This window comes from Artemia sp. Qi Xiang Cuo, chromosome 8, assembly GCF_049724085.1.
Source record: "Artemia sp. Qi Xiang Cuo chromosome 8, ASM4972408v1, whole genome shotgun sequence".
NCBI classification, from domain to species: domain Eukaryota; kingdom Metazoa; phylum Arthropoda; class Branchiopoda; order Anostraca; family Artemiidae; genus Artemia; species Artemia sp. Qi Xiang Cuo.
The window spans coordinates 52,762,003-52,782,002 of record NC_142801.1 but is presented as its reverse complement, the minus strand read 5'-3'; the positions used below and the strand labels follow the sequence as shown (position 1 = coordinate 52,782,002).

The window sequence follows — 20,000 nt, the reverse complement described above, 5'->3', positions numbered from 1 at the left end:
CTTGCATCTTTGGTGTTCCTACACCAGGGTCAAAGTCTGGGTCCCATAAGCGCTCCTGATTATGGATTTTTCTGCATTGTTGGTGCGACTTAGATCGGCTTGTGAGGAAGTGTCCAGTTGAATTAGGTTTTGCCCCTTCAAGTTGGAAGATGTCGTTTTCCTTCGGACTCCACCTACTTCGGGCATGGGAGAAAAATTGGAAAAGAGTAGATTTTCAGGGCCTCTTAGGGCAATGAAGGTCTTTAATCATGGATTAGATTATAAGATTCAAACAACTGAACCGAAGATCCAAACGCTGCATTATAATCGTTTGATTAGGACACGCCTTTTGGCCCCAATTGGTGTATGCGCCAGAATCACCTGAGATTGCGGAAGAAGGGGAGGTGCCTTAAACAGAGGAGTCTGTCTGAGCTGGTGGAAGCTCTTAATGCCTCAGCTGCTGTCAGACCCTTAATACCGTCATACCGACCCTCAAACATGGCATCAATTCAGCCTCGTTGGGTTCTCCCTTGATTTGTAGAAGTATCCCAACGCCCTAAGCCTAGCGGTGAAGCATAGGAAAACCATGCTTCGCATTTCGATGATTGGACGCAGTCGAATACATAAAGATATAAAATTTATTAATTAAACTTGAAACTGCGGTTTTTTGTTTGACGCAGAATGGAATTTCCTATCGTTATTTGTTAAGAGGTCTAAACTTTTTGTCAGTTGTTATAATGTCAAGGAAATGGAGAGAAAGGGGAGAGGGCACTCAAATAAACCCAGAAGTGTCACTGATTACATGTACTACAGAAAGTATGAATAAATCAAATTAAGATTGATGACGTAACAATCAAAATTTATTTCTATTTTCCTTGAAAACTGGAAATCAAACATAATTAAAACAAGCAAATCTTACAAGGGCGGGAATATTACTGAAGAACAAGGCCAACCTGAAAAAGAAAGAAGTTTTTAGAATATTTACACAAATAAATATGTTTTTAAGTACCTATATACAAGAAATGTCTTCTTAGAATTGTGACGTAATATATATAATAGCGCTCTGAGAGGCAATTGATCACAATACCAGAAAATAACTAAGATCATCCTTAAAGTAGTTCACTTAAAACAAAGATGCTTAAAAACGTTTATTATTAACTTATTTATTTCAAATAAAAATGCTATGTTGAAATTTAGCAAGTCTATTATTGGCCCATCCACAAGGTTTTCAGAACAGGCTGGAATAGATTGGGGTGAGGCCGGGGCGAAGAGTGGAAAAAAATCCTTGAAACGAGAATCAAAGAAAAAAAGACTAAATGACTCACTATTATATGACATTAATGACCATACCCGCCTTACGTACGAGCTTGTTTACGGACATTCAGAAAACTGAAGAAACATACTCATATTAAATAAACAGCCAATGAAAATTTTATTTCCAGGAGAAAAAAAAGTCTCTGTTCAAAAGAGACGGACACACAACTGTCTAAATTATCTAAGTGGTTTCCAAAACTCAACAAACAACCCCTATTCCCATCTGAAAGATATTTTTTAGTTCTTTTATACTGTTTAAATACACCGTTTTAATTAATTAATCTGTGCTTGATCTATCCTAAATTAATTAAAAAGCTCTTTTTATAAAAAGAAGTTTTCAAAAAAAGTAAAGGGTCTAAATTAAGCAAAGATGAGCTGAAATAAAGCCATATAATAATTGAGCCTTAATACGGACAGAAATAATTATCACGAATGACTAGAGTCTTTGCACTTTATTGAAGACAATTTTCATTTCGAGCAGTGTGTTTAGTTGTCACAACATAAAAATAAAACACAGAAAAAAAACAATCAAGGTTTACAAATGAGGGTGGTGTTACCTGTTTCCTTCCCTTACTATCATAACTAATAGCGACTTGAATGTCACTTAACAGTATGACAGTTTTGACATAAAAACAGTGATTCTTATTTGTAAAAACATCAACAACAAGGAAAAGAATTTCCATAATAACCAAGATTGCCAAAAAGAACTAATGAAAGTAGAGTGATAGTTTAATATACAATGACATTCATTAATAGTAGATTCAGCAAATCTTGGATTCATTAACGTTATAAGAGAAAATGTTTAAAAATGTGTTCTATTGTCGGTAAAGCGCAAATGACACTCCGGCTTTTTGAAGGTCGTAAGTCTTAATGCAGTTTGTGGTAATTACCGCTCATTTTTTAAATTATCAATTTAAAAAAAAAACTTTCAGAAAAATAAGTTTTCTAAAGAAAAGTAAAGGCCATATTAAACTTAAGATCAGAAGAAATAGAAACCTACAATAACTCAAACTAAAAACGACCAGAAATTACTATTAAAGAAGAAATGAAACCCAAAACGAACAGAAATTAAATAAACAATCACAGCAAAAGAACATGCAACAGGTACTATTATAAATGAATAAATAAATCTTAAAATGAATAAAACTAGAGTATGCAAATCAACCTTAAAACGAACAAAATATTTTGCTATTGAAATATAAATGAAACCCAAAACGAACAGAAATTAAATAAACAGTGCCAGCAAAAAAACATACAACAGGTGCTAATATAAATATATAAATAAATCTTAAAACGAGTAAAGCTTGAGTATACCAATCAAGCTTCAAACGAACAAAAATATTTTGCTATTGAAATATAAATGAAGCTCAAAACAAACATAAATTAAATAAACAATCATAGCAAACAAACATACAATAAGTACTAATATAAATAAGCAAACAAATCTTAAAACGAGTGAAATTTAAATTGAATATGCAATTTAAGCTTGAAACGAATAAAAACCTCTACAGGCAAGAGTTTGGATTTTGCCTCCTTCTTTCACTTTAAAATTCTAAAAGCTACTGCTTGATTTGGGCTTTTGGGGAAAACATGGTGGGGGGGGGGTATATACCCTCCGATCACTTTTGGTGACTCATAAAAGGGTAAATAGAAATTTTAATTTCCAATCAAATGAGCCACCTCTGTTGTTTATACGACCACCCCTTACAAAAAACCTAATCTTACCCCGGGGCATAACTTACAACACTTCCCCCGGGCTATGTGGGGTTGTGTTGATCCCTAAGTTTTTGATATTTGATCTTTAAACTATTTTGAACAAAATGGCTATCTCAAAATTTGAATCACATGAGCTTAGGTTGAGGGGCCTTGGGGGGGGGGAGGAGAGGAGGGCTAGTTACCCTCCAATGACTTTTGAATCTTAAAAAGGGCACTAAATATTCCGATTTATAATCGAATGAGCTCCCTCCGAAGTTTATGCAGCCATCCCTTCCATAAAAACCATATAGGCCCCCGGGACATAATTTACAACACTTACCCCCAGGTTCTGGTGGGCTGTTTTATCCCTGGAGTCTTTCTTATATGATATGTGGTCTACTTTGAATAAAATGGCTATATAAAAAAATTCGATCGGACGTATTTGGGGAAAAGAGGGTTGGCGGGGGGGGGGGGGCTAGTTGCCATCGGATCACATTGACTCTTAAAAAGGAAATTAGAACTTTTAATTTCTAATCATTTGAGTCTCCTCTGATGTTTATACGACCACTTCTCCCATAAGAATTTTATATACCCCCAGGGCATAATTTACAACCCTTCCCCTGGGCTCTGGGGGGGGGGTGTGTGTTGACCCGAAGCTTCTGTAATCTTATCGTTGGACCATTTCAAATAGATTGGCAGTCTCAAAATTTCGATCCAATGCATTTGGGGAAAAGAGAGTGTGTGTGTGTGCGCGGGGGGGGGGGGATAGAAGCCCTCCGATCCCTTTTGAATCAAGAAAAGGTAATTAGAACTTTCAATTTCCTATCAAATGAGTCACCTCTGAAGTTTATACAACCTCCCTTTACATAAAAAGCTTATATAACCCCGTGGCATAACTTAAAACACTTGCCCCTGGGCTCTGGGGGTTGTGTCGACTCCGGAGTTTTTATTATCCGATTTTGAACTATTTCTAACAAAATGGTGGCTATCTCAAAATTTTTATCAGAATTTTGTTGAGAAAAAAGGGCGTGGGGGGGGGGCTAGTTGCCCTCCGATGTCTTTTGACTCTTAAAAAATGAACAAGAACTTTCAATTTCTAATCAAATGAGCCCTCTCTGAAGATTATACGAGCATCAATTCTATAAGAACCGTATATGCCCCTAGAACATAACTTACAACGACTGAGAACCGTTATATGATCTTTGAACTATCTTCAAAAAATGGCTAACTCAAAATTTTTATCGGATGTATTTTGGGAAAAAAGGACGTGGGGCTAGTTGCCCTCCGATCACTTTTGACTCTAAAAAAGGGCACTAGAACTTCCGATTTTCAATCGAATGAGCCCCCTCTGAAGTTTATATGACGACCCCTTCCATATGAAGTGCCTTTAGGAAAATTAAATAAATAAATAATAATAAAACATTGGAGCCGTATGGCTTTTAGTATAGGCAACGCTATAGCATTGCCTCTGATTACATGACTTTACTTCTATAGCCTTGAGACAAGTAGCAACTACCTGTTACAACCTTGAGTATAGACGAAATTTGATGGACAATTTTTTTTGTTTAAGAATTATATTGTATTATATTTTTTTTAAAGTGGTTTTGGGAGAAATAAACACATTTTGAGCTCATTTATTAAAAAGACTTCTTTTTATTCTAAACCATTCCGGAGATATTGCAGATATGCCGTTTTAACAACCTGGATCCACACAGTGTATTTTGATTTAGCTCTACATCCCCATCAACAGTCACTGGAAGTTTTAATTTAACACCCTTAACCATTCCTGATGTATTACAGATATCCTTGTTTGACAGTCTAAATGCACATAATTTCTCTTGATTTAATTCAACATTCTCTGAAAATTTCAACTTAAAACCCTTAGCTGTCCCTAAGAAATTGCGAACACGACTCTTTGACATCAGTGCAGCACCCCCCTTAACATTTCCTGAAAGTTTTCACTTAATACCCTTAGTATTTCCTGTGGTATTACACATACGATCTTGTGAGAACCCATATGCACATAGCAACTTTTGCCTATTTTGGCACATCCCTCAACACTCCCTGAAACTTTCGACTTACCTATTCCCTTAGCTGTTCCTTAAATATTGCATATACACCTTTGTGATAGCATGCAAATAGCGTCTCTTTATTTAACGCAACACCCCGTCACGATCCACAGAAAGTTTCAAATTAATACCCTTAGCCGTTCAAGAGATATTACAGATACGTTGTTTTGACAACATTGATCAACAAATCTTTCGATTTACTTCACGATTCTTTCAAAGTGTTGATTTAATACCCTTATCCGTTCCTGAGATATTACGCATGCACCCTTTTGACTACCTACATGCACATATCGTCTTTTGGTTTAATTCAACATCCCTCTGAACATTCTTTTAAAGTTTTAACTCAACACCCTCAGCAGCTGTTACCGAGATACTGGACAATTAATAGGGTGTGGGAGGGGGCTGTTTGCTCTCCAATTACTTCTGACTCTAAAAAAAGGCACTAGAAATTTGAATTTCCAGTCGAATTTGAATTTCCCTTTGAAGTTTTTAAACTTCTTCCATACCCAGAGGCTTGGGAGAAAAAAATAACACATGAAAGCCACTCCGCTCGCCTGCGTCAATACTAACTTGAGTTTGCCTAAGATTTTATGGTGCGCATTTCAAGATCACAACCTCCTCTTCTAGTGACAATATTACCTCAGTTTCTAAGGATGTTATGGATTAATATATTCGTATATACAGATCGCTCCACATATCACTCACAAAGGCTCAATTGTAATTGTATTTTTATCAACCAGTTGAATCCCTTTATGAATTTTACTAGTTTGTATTGTTTTTAATTTTTGACATGTTTTCTTTTGTTTCAGACCCCATCTTGTCATATTTGTTTCTTCTTTTTCCTGCATTTTTTTTTAAGTTTGACTTTGAAGTGCGAATTCAGTCTATCTAGGCTTGTTATAACCGTTTTTTTGGGAATAAATCTTACGTTCTCTTAAAAACTAATAGATTGTTCATCAAATTATCTAAAGAGGGATGAACTCTTCCCATGCCCCTTCTTAACGATAAAATCACCGTTTTAAAAAGTCTGGAGGAATGTTTGTAAAAAGAACAAAATTCATAGAGCAAAATTGAAAGTTCATTTTGTTTTGGAGGGGGGAGGGGTGGTAGTTCAGGAAAATAAAGTTTATATCCATATATATAGATAGCTAAATATTTTAATAAGTTTTCAATCATATTACTTATAGAACGATGAATTCACCCCCTATCCCTTGTTTGACATGCTAGGAACATAACAATATATATGCCTATGTTCCTCAACATAGTTCGTTCCATATGCTCGTTCTCCGTTCAACAGCTCATGGTGGCCTGACAGTTCACAGTCATGGACTCCTTAAGAAAACTGTAAATTAGTTTAGGCAGATTAGAAGATTGGTCTACTTTAAAAGGGCAAGTTCAAATTTTCTCAAAAAATCTATTGTTTGGTTTCTAAAATAGTGTTCCAACTGAAAAATAAGAGGCGCAGCCCCCTCTTTATATGATTTTCATTCAGAGCTCCAATCCTCCTTCAGTAGAGAAATATATTGGAAGTACCTACACCATGTTTATTGCACTTGGTTAAACTACACATATGATAAATAAGAAATAGAGGTCAATGTAGAAAACCCACACATCCAACAGTTATGAAGCTGATACAAACTAAAAAAAAAGAAAAATAAAACAACAAACCTTTTCAGATGGCATAGTAGGACACTTCCAATTGTAAATATAATAGTGAAGTTCTCCGTCGCCAATTCCAAACTTCAAAGCCTCTAAGAATTCTTTATTTTCCATTAAATCTAAAGCATTAAATACGTCGTACCCATCCTAGAAAAAAAATACAGTCGAATAAAAGGTTTAAACTTTACAAGTACCAACTATACCTCATTCAGCCACTCGTATAGTTTAAAAGGCTCTTCTTCGGACACCAAAGTGAAGATTCATTTTTAATGACCCTTTCCCAATAAGTCCTACAAAATAAAAGTTTGAACATTTATTTTTAGGAGAAAGGGATTAGTTCATACTTCGAATGCCAATATGTACATTTCCTGACATCATACGAAATTTACCGATTTATAGGGCGAGATACCAAGGTATGTAAACCAGGGGGGGGGGAGGTTTTTGAGTATATATATTTATCAAGATATATATATTTTCCAGTGAATTATGGAACACCTTCTTGGTTTATTTTTATTATACTGGAACAAAGTAAAAAGAAATATCAATGAAATAACTGTACAGTCAAATTTTCAAAGTTTAAATATCTTAACAATGTCAAAATATACCAAATATTAGCTTACGTTTTTCGCCACTATTAATGCATCATTCATCAGGTCCGTCCATTTTGTTTTTGTGGAGACATTCATAAAGGAATAAGCAGCTTTTATACTTTTGTGTGTCGGATGACTCATCACAGTCGATGGGAGAGTGTAATAGCTTACCATATCTACAATAAGAACATGAATTAATCCCAGGGATGAGTGGTATTTTACTTAAATTTGTTTGGTATATGTATTACCTTTACCTTGTATTTGAATTTCAAAATACTTTGACATCCAGTGTTAATTCCAATCATGTAAGAACATACCGAATTTTATTCTGACCAGCATATGACTCGTCGTTCCGGGCCGCTTCGGAACGAATTTTATGTGTTCAAATCATCGGAGCAGCGAAAAAGTTTAAACTGCAATAAAGCATGATGGCCTAAATTTAAGTTTCAACAATCCTTGAAGGAAAATATTTCAAAATTAAGATAGTTGAAGAAGCAAAGTTTCTGCTATTTGTAAGAACTGTTTGGACGTGTTCTTGAAGGGAGCCCTTCAATCAACATCTAACTTCCTCTCGTACTTGATGGTAGGTTAGGTTAAGTACAGGAACACTACATAAAGGCCCTGTAAGGATTATTATTTAGCTAGTGACGCTCAAGACTCAGGTTCAGTTGTTTCCTTTGAATTCCTAGAGGATTAGGATCAGTTAGAGGTTCTAGTTTCTTAAAGCAGTACTTTTCTGAACTGAAAACTTTTCCTGAAGACCACTCTGTATAGAAAAGAAATAGCAAAATATTATTTAAAAAAATTTGACATGGACAAGAGAACATAGCCTAGCTTACAAAAAATAAGGACAATTATAGCCAATGAATGCAACTTTGTCAAGGGTTTCAGAGAATTTGCAGCCCTGATGATGTTGCAAGTGTGAATGCTGAACCAAATACAAAACCAACAGATGAAGAGGTTCTGTCAGAGCATTAACAGACCAGCAATGGTAAGTTAGGGATGCAATTTGTGGCATTCATGTAATGGCCACGCCCATGAATTTATTTCAGATATCACTGAGCTGCGTAAGTGTCTCGTGCTGATTTTTAGGATCCGTGTAAGAAGTTATCCGCGTTAGGATCCAATAATAAGAGATATAAATTCACTGGATCTACCAAGACATCCTCCTTCCTTTTTTTCAGGAATTAGGTGCGACACACAGACAGGCGGTTATGATACCTTACTCCGAAAATCGTAGGTTTAATACATTAAATTTCTTTAGTTTACACCAATTCGATTATAATTCACAGGAGAAATATTAAAAATTTGCAAAGTAGAAAAGTTCAGTGTTAAAAAAAGAAAAAAAGATCTTTAATCAAGAAAAAAAAAATCCCAGTTCGAAATCATAGGTAAAATACATCATAATTGACTCAGTAAACCGGTTCTAGCGTCCAGTCATTTAGTTCTTTAAGCATAGAACTTATCTGAACCATTATGGTCCAAGAGGTAAATGAAAGCCCAAATTTTGTTTTTTAGTGTTGTGCAAAAGAAAGAAAAGAAAATTTGGGTAATGATATGAAATACTAACACAAAAAAGGAACTTAGAAGCTGTTCAAAATTTTCCTTTATTTCCCTTTGAAAAAACAACGTATTTACCCACGGGGAGTTGCAATATTGTGCTATTTCACTGTTTTCCTTTTAATTTCTCTTGCTTTTAGCGTTTAGCAGTTGTGCTATTATATATTTTTGACACCTGAGGCATTTGTCATGGGCGCCAAGTGTCTATTTCCCAAGGGACAGCTTGAAATCCCAATTTTGCATTCAATTGAGCTTAACAATACATTCTAAAAATACGAAGTAAAACTTCTATATATTCCTTTTAATCATTGTGTCAGGCTAAAACTAATCCCGGAAAGTAATAAACGGTGGGAAAACCAACGGAGATGGCACCTGGAAATTTAAAAGCGATTAAGCCAGAGACGAAATTGATCCACCTTCAGCTTATTCCAAGCAGGAACTTATTTGTCCTAAAAATTGCCTATATCCACAATAAACTAACCTGTTATTGCACCATCTTGTTGAACAATATAGGAATTAATTACACCTGGACGAGGCAGGAACCAATGAGCAAATTCTTCATCATCTATTGTGGGAACTAGGTCAAATTTCTTTAAATACTGGAAGAATAAGAACAAGAAAGTTATTGAGAAGATTCCAAGAAACAGTTTTTAGATTCGTTATCAGCATTAAAACTGCAGCAGAAAAAGTAAACGTCATGCGATATATCTATGGCTTGTCATGTGTGTAATCATCGTGAAAGGAGAGATAGACAAGGGAAAAAAGTAAGAAAGAGAGAGAAGAGGGACAAGAAGGGAGGGAAAGATAGCAAGTAAAAGAATTGTAGCCTGCTTCTTTTAAGTAAATGCAAGGGTAGGTCAGATCCTAAATAATGACACAAGTATACCAACTTCAAGATTAGCTCAAATTAAACATGGTCGAAATAGTTTTAGGAATAAAAAACAATGAGATAAGGGGGGGGATAAGGCGAAGCGGTTATAGCCAAGCATATATGAATCCCCAGTCGTAGAATGTAATGCATCCAAAAATTTGAATTTAAAGACGTAATAATGCATTGTATTCTATCATACTTAAAATTATAAAATATTACAATTATAACACGAATATTGAGTGCCCTAAAACATTCAGTTTTAGCGAAAAAACTTGTCAAAACATTATCATATCCTGGAAATAAATAGAATAAAATGAAATGTGCTCAGACAACTTCTCTTTGTAGAATAATTTTTTTTTTTTTTTTTTTAAGACGAACATGAATTTTTAATTTTTTTTTTAAGGAAACAAGCTAGGGCTTTATACTTTTTCTACAAATGAAATGAAAAAGCAACAAAAAAACTGAAAACGAACAGAAAATATCCTGCATATGAGGGGAACGCCCCCCCCCCCGCAACTCTCACTCTTTATAATAAATTTTAACTAGTATTTAACTGAATCCATTTCATGCCATACATATTGCCAGATAGTAGCTGCAACTCTTTATTTACAACATCTTTACTACCCTTCAAAATCTTGAAATAAAAACTTTATCACTATTATTATCCTTATTTATTGTAAACTTGTCATAAAGTAAATACAGCACACAGTGAAAAACAAAGAACGAAAAGAAACAGCGCTTGTAACAACAAGTTATATTAACATCACATAGATATTCTCACTACCCAAATATACACACAATAGCTTCACAATGTGCGATACGCACAATTCTTGCGTATCGCAAACAACACCCTACATAAACCCTGGACAAATTACTGTTTCCCAAGCCAATCCCTCCCCCTTTGACCTCACCTCTTTCGTTCTGCTTCAAGAAATATCCCCATTCTTACCCCAATAAAATTGTCAACTGAAGGATATAGAAGAACTTTTAGCCCCCTCTTTTTTACCCTAAATTTGTTCAATGTTTTTTGCCTTTTTTTTGCTTTCTCTTCAGTTAAAGAAAAACAAAAAAACAACCAAATTGTGTTTTGTAGGTTTTAGTCGCAAGACTAAATAATCCTTGTATTTTTTACTTAGTTTATTCCCTTTTAATTTGGTGAGTTTTAATTATTTTTGACATTTTTTACAACCTTTTAGGCATTTTGATAATTTTTCTGACACATTTGCTTGTTCTTTTTTGTATGTGTTTTTTTACTCTAAAGTGTGAATTCGGCAAACACTGGCAACGCGATACACTGGCAGAGGCTACCAAGCAAAAATTCACTTTCTTACTGTTATGTTTTTTTTTAATTAATTGAGTTAGAGATTACTCAGGTTCAACTACTCCGAATCTCCAAGCTAAGTTTAAATTTTGGGACGACGGAGGGAGTTGACACAGGTATTTAGCAAACCTACAAAACGCAAGCAAAATGTTAAAGCATAACTAGATAAATCGAATCTTCGATTTCAAAGGAACTGTTAAGTAATGAATGGCCTTTATATTACATTTTTCTTCTATTAGAGAATTTGTTCTTGAACCATTGGTGGAAAAGAGTCAAAATTTAGCATAAAGATTGGAGAAAAAGGGGGGAGGTTGAATGGACGACAGCCCCCTCAAAAATATGATCATTTCTGTTGTTTTTAATATTATCACCACCCTTTACTTGCGTAAAAAAAACAACTTGTTTTAGTTAAATTTCTGCTCCCTATAATACCCTCATTTGAATCATACTGAGGATATTATAGGAAGTTTGCTTCTCGATTCTCTAATTATAATTTTTTTCTGATTGGAATGACAATTTTGACTTTCATCAGTCACACTACGTCTTGGCATGATGGGAGTTGGAACCAAAAAGGGAAAGAAAGGACATTGTTAACCCCACTTCCTCACTTCCAATGCATAAACAGGGCACCAAAACCTAAATTTTGTACGATAAATTGCTCTTCCAATATTCTACGACCCTCTATTCTATTTGAGCGGCCCTTCTGATCGTGGTTTGAGGGTGATACAGGGAAGAGGTGAAGTATAGAGCTAATCGATTATGCTTTACTTGCTTCGCTCTTAACGTTGATTTCTAAATGTGTCACTCTTTTCAGATCCAAAATCTCACTTTTCTAATTCATTTTCTTTAAAAAACAATTCTACTTGAAATTATTCATTTGGATAAGCAGGATGGTTTTCCTAAATGTTTTCGAAAAACCTAAAATACTCTTTACCAAAATATCTGCAAGATCATCAGTTCAACAATATGTCCCAAGCCAATATTTTGCTCATCATCATCTGTAATTTTTTAATCTTAATTTTGTTCGTTTCAAGCATCATATTCGGAGTATTTCAGTGCGTTTGCCTCTAGAAACATAATTTCATACATTTTGATTTTTCTCACTCTAAAGTTCCCAATGTACAATCCATATTCTAAACAGGAATAAAATTCTCAACTTTCAAACTCAATTTACTGATAAACTTTTTCACTTAAAAATAGCCATTTGCATAAGCTAGGGTCGTTTCGAGGGAATTTCCTTTGAAAAAATTAAATATTTTTGAAAAAAAAAAAAAAAAAAAAAAAAAAAAAAAAAAACACACACACAAGATCCCAAGTTCAGCAATGTACAACAGGCCTAAATTTCTCCGAAAATTTGTTTATAAATCTTCCTCGAAATTAGCTAACTCGAAATTTCTACTCGACGCCACTTTCGGCCACAAAGGGCAGAGGTGCCAAAATGGTGGGGGAGGGGGTCTAGTTACCCTCCGAACTCTTTCGGCTTTTCACTAGAACTCATTACCGTTCAAATGACACCCTTTCAAAATTGAAAGACAACTACTTGAATTTGATCAACCATAGTTAAAAAAAAAAAAAATGAAAACAAATTCATTTGTATAATTGAGCAATAAGCATTGTTTTTTTTTTGTAATATCAATTATTTCGATTGCTTTTAAAAACAACCAATCCAGTGTTTTCTTTATTTTTCTCACCATAATTATTAAGATTTATAAATCTAATGAAAAAAAAAATCCAAGGTCAAGAAACCCCGCTAATAATTCTACCCGACCCTTATAAGTTCATAAACCCTGGTTGGGAACAGTCAAACTACATATGGAACAACCAACCGTCATTAGTAATTTTCTCGTCGCTGGAACGTCTTCTTTTTCTAAAGACCTAAAACCAACAGTTTTGGTCTGTTCAGGAAGTCGATATAATTTAATTGTTCGTTGCATAGTCATGTTCCTAGATAAGTGCGAGAATCCAACTTCTATCAACTTCTTTGGATTTAATGAACGGTGCCAGTATCTAAAATAGTCAAAGTGAACGATTTATTCCTGAAAATAAAATTTTTAGAAGCAAAACCTTTAATACACACTTTTTATAGCACATGCTTGACCCTCCCCCTCCATGATACAGGTCCCGTTGCTCTTCATATGTGTCTTCATACTATTATATTCAAAGTTTCTGCACTGAGATATCATAGGCAGCGCAATAGACCGTTATGCCCTAGGGGCATATCAGCTTTTTATAGATAGCGATGTCGTAGAAACTTCTAAAAGTGCTCATTCAATTGGAAATTGAAAGGGATAGTGCCCTTTTTAATAGTCGAATGTGATTGGAGGGCAACTAATTCCCCTCTCACGCCAACCATTTCCCCAAACACAACCAATCAAAATTATGAGATAGCCATATTTTCAACGTAGTTAAAAGTTCTGGAAATTATGTAATTTGAGGATGACAACCCCCCCCCCCCCCACACAGCCCTCAGGGCAAGGGATGCAAGTTACGCCCTGGGGGCATATAAGGTTTCTTATAGAAAGTGTTATTGTAGAGGCTTCAAGAAGGGCTCATTCAATTGGAAATTGAAAGGTCTAGTACCCTTTTCAATAGTCGAAAGTAATTGGAGGGCAATTAACCCTCTCTCACCATTTCCCCAAACACACCCAGTCAAAATTTTGAGATAGCCATTTTTTCAACGTAGTTTCAAGTTCTGGAAATTACGTCTTTGAGGAAGATGACCCCCCCCAGCCCTCAGGGAAAGGGTTGCAAGTTACGCCCTGGGGGCATATAAGGTTTCTTATAGAAAGTGTTATTGTAGAGGCTTCAAAAAGAGCTCATTCAATTGGAAATTGAAAGGTCTAGTACCCTTTTCAATAGTCGAAAGTAATTGGAGGGCAATTAACCCCCCTCTCACGCCCACCATTTTTCCACACACACCAAGTCAAAATTTTGAGATAGCCATTTTTTCAACGTAGTTTCAAGTTCTGGAAATTACGTCTGTGAGGAAGATGACCCCCCCCCCCGCCCGCCGGGAAAGGGTCGCAAGTTATGCCCTGGGGGCATATAAGGTTTTTGTAGAAAGTTTTATTGTAGAAACTTCAAAAAGGGCTCATTCGATTGGAAATTGAAAGGGCTAGTGCCCTTTTTAATAGTCAAAAGTGATTAGAGGGCAACCACCACCTCTCTCATACCCATCATTTCCCCAAAAACATCCAATCAAAATTTTGAGATAGCCATTTTGTTCAACGTAGTTTAAAATTCTGGAAATTAGGTCTTTGAGGATGACAATCTCCCTCCACAGCCCTCAGGGTATGTAAGTTATGCCCTGGGGGCATATAAATTTTTTTAGAAAGGGTTTTCGTAGAAACTTAAAAAAAGGGCTCATTCGATTGGAAATTGAAAGGGATAGTGCCCTTTTTAATAGTCTAATGTGATTGGAGGGCAACTAAACCCCCTCTTACGCCCACCATTTCCCCAGACACATCCAATCAAAATTTTGAGATTTTTTTCAACGTACCTGAAAGTTCTGGAAATTTAGTTTTTGAGGATGACCCCCCTCCCCGCAACCCTCAGGGTAAGGATTGCAAGCTATGCCCTGGGAGCTTATAAGGTTTTCATAGAAAGCGCTGTTGTAGAGACTTCAAAAGGGGCTCATTCGATTGGAAATTAAAAGCACTAGTGCCATTTTAATAGTCGAAAGTGATTGAAGAGCAACTAGCCCCCCCCCCCTCTCGTGCCCATCATATCCCAAAACACATCCAATCAAAATTTTGAGATAGCTATTTTGATCAACGTAGTTTAAAGTTCTAGAAATTAGGTCTTTGAAGATGACAATAACCCGTAACCCTCAGGGCGAGGGTTGTAAGTTAAGCCCTAGGGGCAAATAAGGTTTTTCATAGAAAGTGTTGTCGTAAAAGCTTCAAAAAGGGCTCATTCGATTGGAAATTGGAGGGGCTAGTACCCTTTTTAATAGTCGAAAATGATTGGAGGACAACTAACGCCCCTCTCACGCCCACCTTCAATCAAAATTTTGAAATAGCCATTTTTTCAACGTAGTTAAAAGTTCTGCAAATTATGTCATTGAGGATGACACCCCCCCCCCCCACACACAGCCCTCAGGGCAAGGGATGCAAGTTACGCCCTGGGGGCATATAAGGTTTCTTATAGAAAGTGTTATTGTAGAGGCTTCAAAAAGAGCTCATTCAATTGGAAATTGAAAGGTCTAGCGCCCTTTTCAATAATCGAAAGTAATTGGAGGGCAATTAACCCCCCTCTCACGCCCACCATTTCCCCAAACACACCCAATCAAAATTTTGAGATAGCCATTTTTTCAAGGTAGTTTAAAGTTCTGGAAATTACGTCTTTGAGGATGATGACCCCCCCCCCCCCAGCCCATAGGGAAAGGGTCGCAAGTTATGCCCTGGGGGGCATATAAGGTTTTTGTAGAAAGTTTTATTGTAGAAACTTCAAAAAGGGCTCATTCGATTGGAAATTGAAAGGGCTAGTGCCCTTTTTAATAGTCAAAAGTGATTAGAGGGCAACTAACACCCCTCTCATCCTCATCATTTCCCCAAAAACATCCAATCAAAATTTGGAGATAGCCATTTTGTTCAACGTAGTTTAAAGTTCTGGAAATTAGGTCTTTGAGGATGACAATCTCCCTCCACAGCCCTCAGGGTATGTAAGTTATGCCCTGGGGGCACATAAATTTTTTTTTTAGAAAGAGTTTTCGTAGAAACTTAAAAAAAGGGCTCATTCGATTGGACATTGAAAGGGCTACTGCCCTTTTAAATAGTAAAAAGTGATTGGAGGGCAACTAAACCCCCTCTTACGCCCACCATTTCTCCGGACACATCCAATCAAAATTTTAAGATAGCCATTTTTTTCAACGTACCTGAAAGTTCTGGAAATTAAGTTTTTGAGGATGACAACCCCCCCCCCCCCACAACCCTCAGGGTAAGGATTCCAAGCTATACCCTTGGAGGTTGCAAGGTCTTCATAGAAAGCGCTGTTGTAGAGACTTCAAAAGGGGCTCATTCGATTGGAATGATACGTTTTTCTTAGTTCTACTAAACAAGCAATGTTTTCAAATATAACGATGTACTTTTTCAAATATAACAATTGCCACAGTTACAAATCTCATTTACAGTGCTTGATTGCTTGTTCAGTAGAACTAAGAAAAAACGTATAATTTGGTAGAGAAATCAATAATCTGTTAATATTTGAGTCATTTTTTCCACATGAAAGTTCTCCTACGATTAAACATGATTAACGTCTCAATTTAACTTGAAATATTTCAATCTTGCTTCTCCATCTTTGCGCTTATTGAACAATTGACAGCGTTGAAAATGACTTTAATTAAAAATAGCTTAAAATTAAGGATTTTAATGAATAAGTCCATGTGTTTGGAGTAGATGACTATAAAATATCAGCTTTGTATAGAGTTTTGAATTGAATTGTATGTTTTCACAGGCCTACTACAAAAAAATATGAGTAATCCTGTGTCACTTCGATTGTCCATTTAAGAGTTTCATTGGGAGTCGTGATGGTAGCAATTATTATATTTGGAAAAGGTGATGAATGGCGAATATGATATGAATTTAATTGTAATATAATCTAAATAATGTGTCATTCCCAACGCCTATTTTAAAACATACTTGAACCAGTCAATCCAATGTTCTCATTCAACTCTGTAGAATCAGGCATGCACGCAGTAAAAAGACAAAAAGCACAGAGAGCCCGAGAAACTTCAGAAACAATAACACACCTCAGCATTTCCTAAGGAGCCGAAGGCCCCTCCCCCCGGATGTACAGCCTTATATACGATAAAAATCAGCTTATAAAAGAATATTAGCACGTCACCTTTTAAATTACCTTAGCCGAGTTGTTTCTGATAAAGTAAGACGTTTAAATAAGAAGAACGCCATATTCAGTTTAGTTTAACCAATATTAGTTCGAGAATTTTGGAAATGCGAAATAAAAACCCATCAGTAATAAACCGATAATCAGGACATTGTATCAAAATCCTAATTTCACAAAAACCAAATTTCGTCACGAAGAATCCTTGGCAGCGAGTTTAGCGTATTCTCTCGTAGCCAAAGACAAACCCATATCCAACTTCAAATGAAATTACTCTATATTTTGAGTTTTATGCCTATGTTTCATCGATAAACTATATCACCCTATTTCATTTTAACTGAAACTGCTTGTAGATTTATACGTATCAGTAAAAACGGCAATTTTGTGGGAAATGATGAGGCCCTAAGATTATTTATCCGTGGATAAAAGCAGGGTTATATCTCTGTCCTATGCCTGCAACAAAAATAACATTTTTTAAGGGGAAAAAAATCAAATCAGTTGACAGTTTAAACTGTCCCTTTTAGGAGTATTCAAGAATATACTCAGATGATTGCCAGAAGGGAACTCGCGCTTCTGCTCTTTCACGGCTATTCTCCTCTTTGCAGATATGTTCATGCTATATTCTTAGACACACAAAATGGAAAGACGTATCTTACCTGCAAGTCGCCAAGGGTTTTGGAAGCAGAACGCCAGCTGTATAAACTGCTTGGAAACAACCTGTTTGGTGAACTCTTCTTGTGATTTCCTTGATTAATACTGGAGCAACTCTTTTTGATCTAAGCTTCTTATGGACACATAAAAAATTGATTTCTACCATCCGCTGCTCACTAAAAGGACATAAGTTTGGAAAGTTGAAGAGATAGAGATATAGACCGAGAGAGAGAGAGGGGTGAGGAAGACAAAAGAAAGAGAGAGAGAGAGAGAGGGGGACAAAGAGAAAGAAGGAGAGGGGGAAAGAGAGAGAGAGAGAGAGATGGAGAGAGAAGGGGAAAGACAGAGAAAGAGGAAGTGAGAGAGAGAGAGAGAGAGAGAAATAGAGGGGGAGAGAGAGAGAGAGAGGTCCAATACACATACTTTGAATTTAAAACCTGTAATAATAATGTTTCTAGGGCCCACAATTTCCGCGTAATAACTTTTGAAGTTTTTTTTTTTTTTTTGAACACCCACAAATCACACCCTCCCCTAAAAATTACACAAAAACGATCGCGGAAGTTAAATCCCCCCCCCCCCCAACAAAAAACACTCCGAAATACCATTATGTAAAAACAGCTTACTGGTCATATATACGAATTGTAGCTGGAACGGCAGAAATGAATCCTAAAAGCTTTCCATTTTTGGTTCCCCGAACTCCAACATGCCAATCTCTTCGCCATCCAGGCGGCTTCAAAGCCCTAAATACAAAAAATAAACATATTATTAGTTAACTTATATATCGTTCGCAGAATTGTTACCCAAGAAAAGAAACAGCAGAAAAAAGATGAAGTGTGCACCCCTTGCTCCCCCCCCCCCTAGAAAACAAAATGCAACACAATTTTTGATTTGATTATTATGGCTAAATGTAAGGCAAAAGAAAGTCAAAATAAAATTAACGTATATGTCATTATTTTAATTAATTAATTAGTTTAATTTTCAAAATTTTATAATTTGAGCTGGTAGGAATCAAGTAAAATTAAAATTGAAATAAAATTGAAAAAAAAAATAAAATTGAAAAAAAAAAATCAAATAGGAATAAATCAAACTAACTTAATTGCAATCACCCCAACTAAGGCATTCTATCTGGTTTTAGAAGTCAAAAGAAAGTTGAAGTAACAATTGATACACTTTAAAACTCTTTATTGAATGAATTAAGAGTAAATAAAATAATAACATAGGTAGAAATTCGCCGCACTAACTAAGAAAGTGCAACAGTTAATGCTCAAAAATATCGATTGTGGAAACAACATTAATATTATTCAGTTTTATACTTGTATTATTGACTATTTGTGTGAGAGAGAAGAGAACATAACTTATTTCGAAAAAAGAAAGGATTCTTCTGAATATCGTATAAATTAAAGTCAGTAAAAAATAAATACAAAAATTAAAAAATAAATAACAGAGCAGTTAGGATTAAAAGCAATGAGTTAACCATTAATATTTGAAACAAATAATAGTACGGATCTCTTATTATAACTTTCTGTTTTCCAGTAAATTTATGTGATTTTAGGAGATTTCTAGCCTTTTTCCATCGGGAGGGACTCCTGATGGGCCTGTGGTAGGGATGAAATCAATGGCGTCAATTGAGGAGAGGGGTGAGGCAAGGGGCCTGTGCCTCCCCTTAGATTTTGAAAAATACCTTTCTAGGGGTATTTCCATTAAAAAATACTTCTTTTATATTTTCATTGAACAAGCTAAAGAAAAACGAAAAAAACTGACCCCTCCCCGTAGATATAGAAAAATAAAGTTTATCCCCTCCCCCAAATTTTCGTTAATTGACACCACTAAAGGAAATAGTTCTTGGGTTCAAAAATTGATTAAAACCTTTCGATCGAAGCTGACGCAAAGGCCCCCTCGTTTGTCAGTTAAGGTGAACTAACCTACTGTCTTAAAAAAAATGAGCATACGCCAATAAAATGCTTTAAAAACAATCTCAAGAGCTGTCTTGTGAATTTCTTTGATTTTCCCTTATTTCCTTCAGTTAGGCTATAATCCCAAAGAGGAAACACATGTTCGAATACAGGCCAAACAAAAGATATGTAATATGCAGAAAACTGGCAGAAGACTGGCAAAAAAAATTTTAAACCTTCCTTTTAAGAATTTGAGCTTGAATGCAAAAGGATGAGTTCACCAGAAAAATTCATTTTCCAAATAGAAATACCATAGTCGTATCCAAAATCTCATACCCAATGTCACTAACTTCTTTTCGAAATAATTCCCGACTAGAAGGCACTATAAATTTAAGTTACTTGTGCCATTGCTGCTATTCATTTAGGGTTATTAGTAGAGAGAGAGGTATACCCAAAAAGAGAATGGGAATTTCACTCCTTCCGAGAGTACCAAGAGCAGGTTCTATATAACCAGAAAAGAATATTGCAAGAGAAATACAACATTTTTAGTATTAGGCT

The 20,000-nt window shown here is 35.6% G+C and overlaps 1 protein-coding gene across 1 annotated transcript in view; it reads right to left on the bottom strand.

Moving 5' to 3' along the window:
- Nucleotides 1-821: 821 nt before the first annotated feature.
- Nmt (N-myristoyl transferase) overlaps nt 822-20,000 on the bottom strand; it is a 59,783-nt gene continuing 40,604 nt past the window's right edge. Inside the window, exons 6-12 of the mRNA XM_089093581.1 lie at nt 18,174-18,290; nt 17,556-17,726; nt 12,885-13,065; nt 9,348-9,465; nt 7,337-7,482; nt 6,726-6,863; nt 822-932 (exon numbers count right to left, since the gene is read on the bottom strand). Coding sequence (XP_088949707.1) covers nt 912-932; nt 6,726-6,863; nt 7,337-7,482; nt 9,348-9,465; nt 12,885-13,065; nt 17,556-17,726; nt 18,174-18,290 — 892 coding nt within the window. The 3' untranslated portion in view covers nt 822-911. The remainder of the gene's footprint in view (nt 933-6,725; nt 6,864-7,336; nt 7,483-9,347; nt 9,466-12,884; nt 13,066-17,555; nt 17,727-18,173; nt 18,291-20,000) is intronic.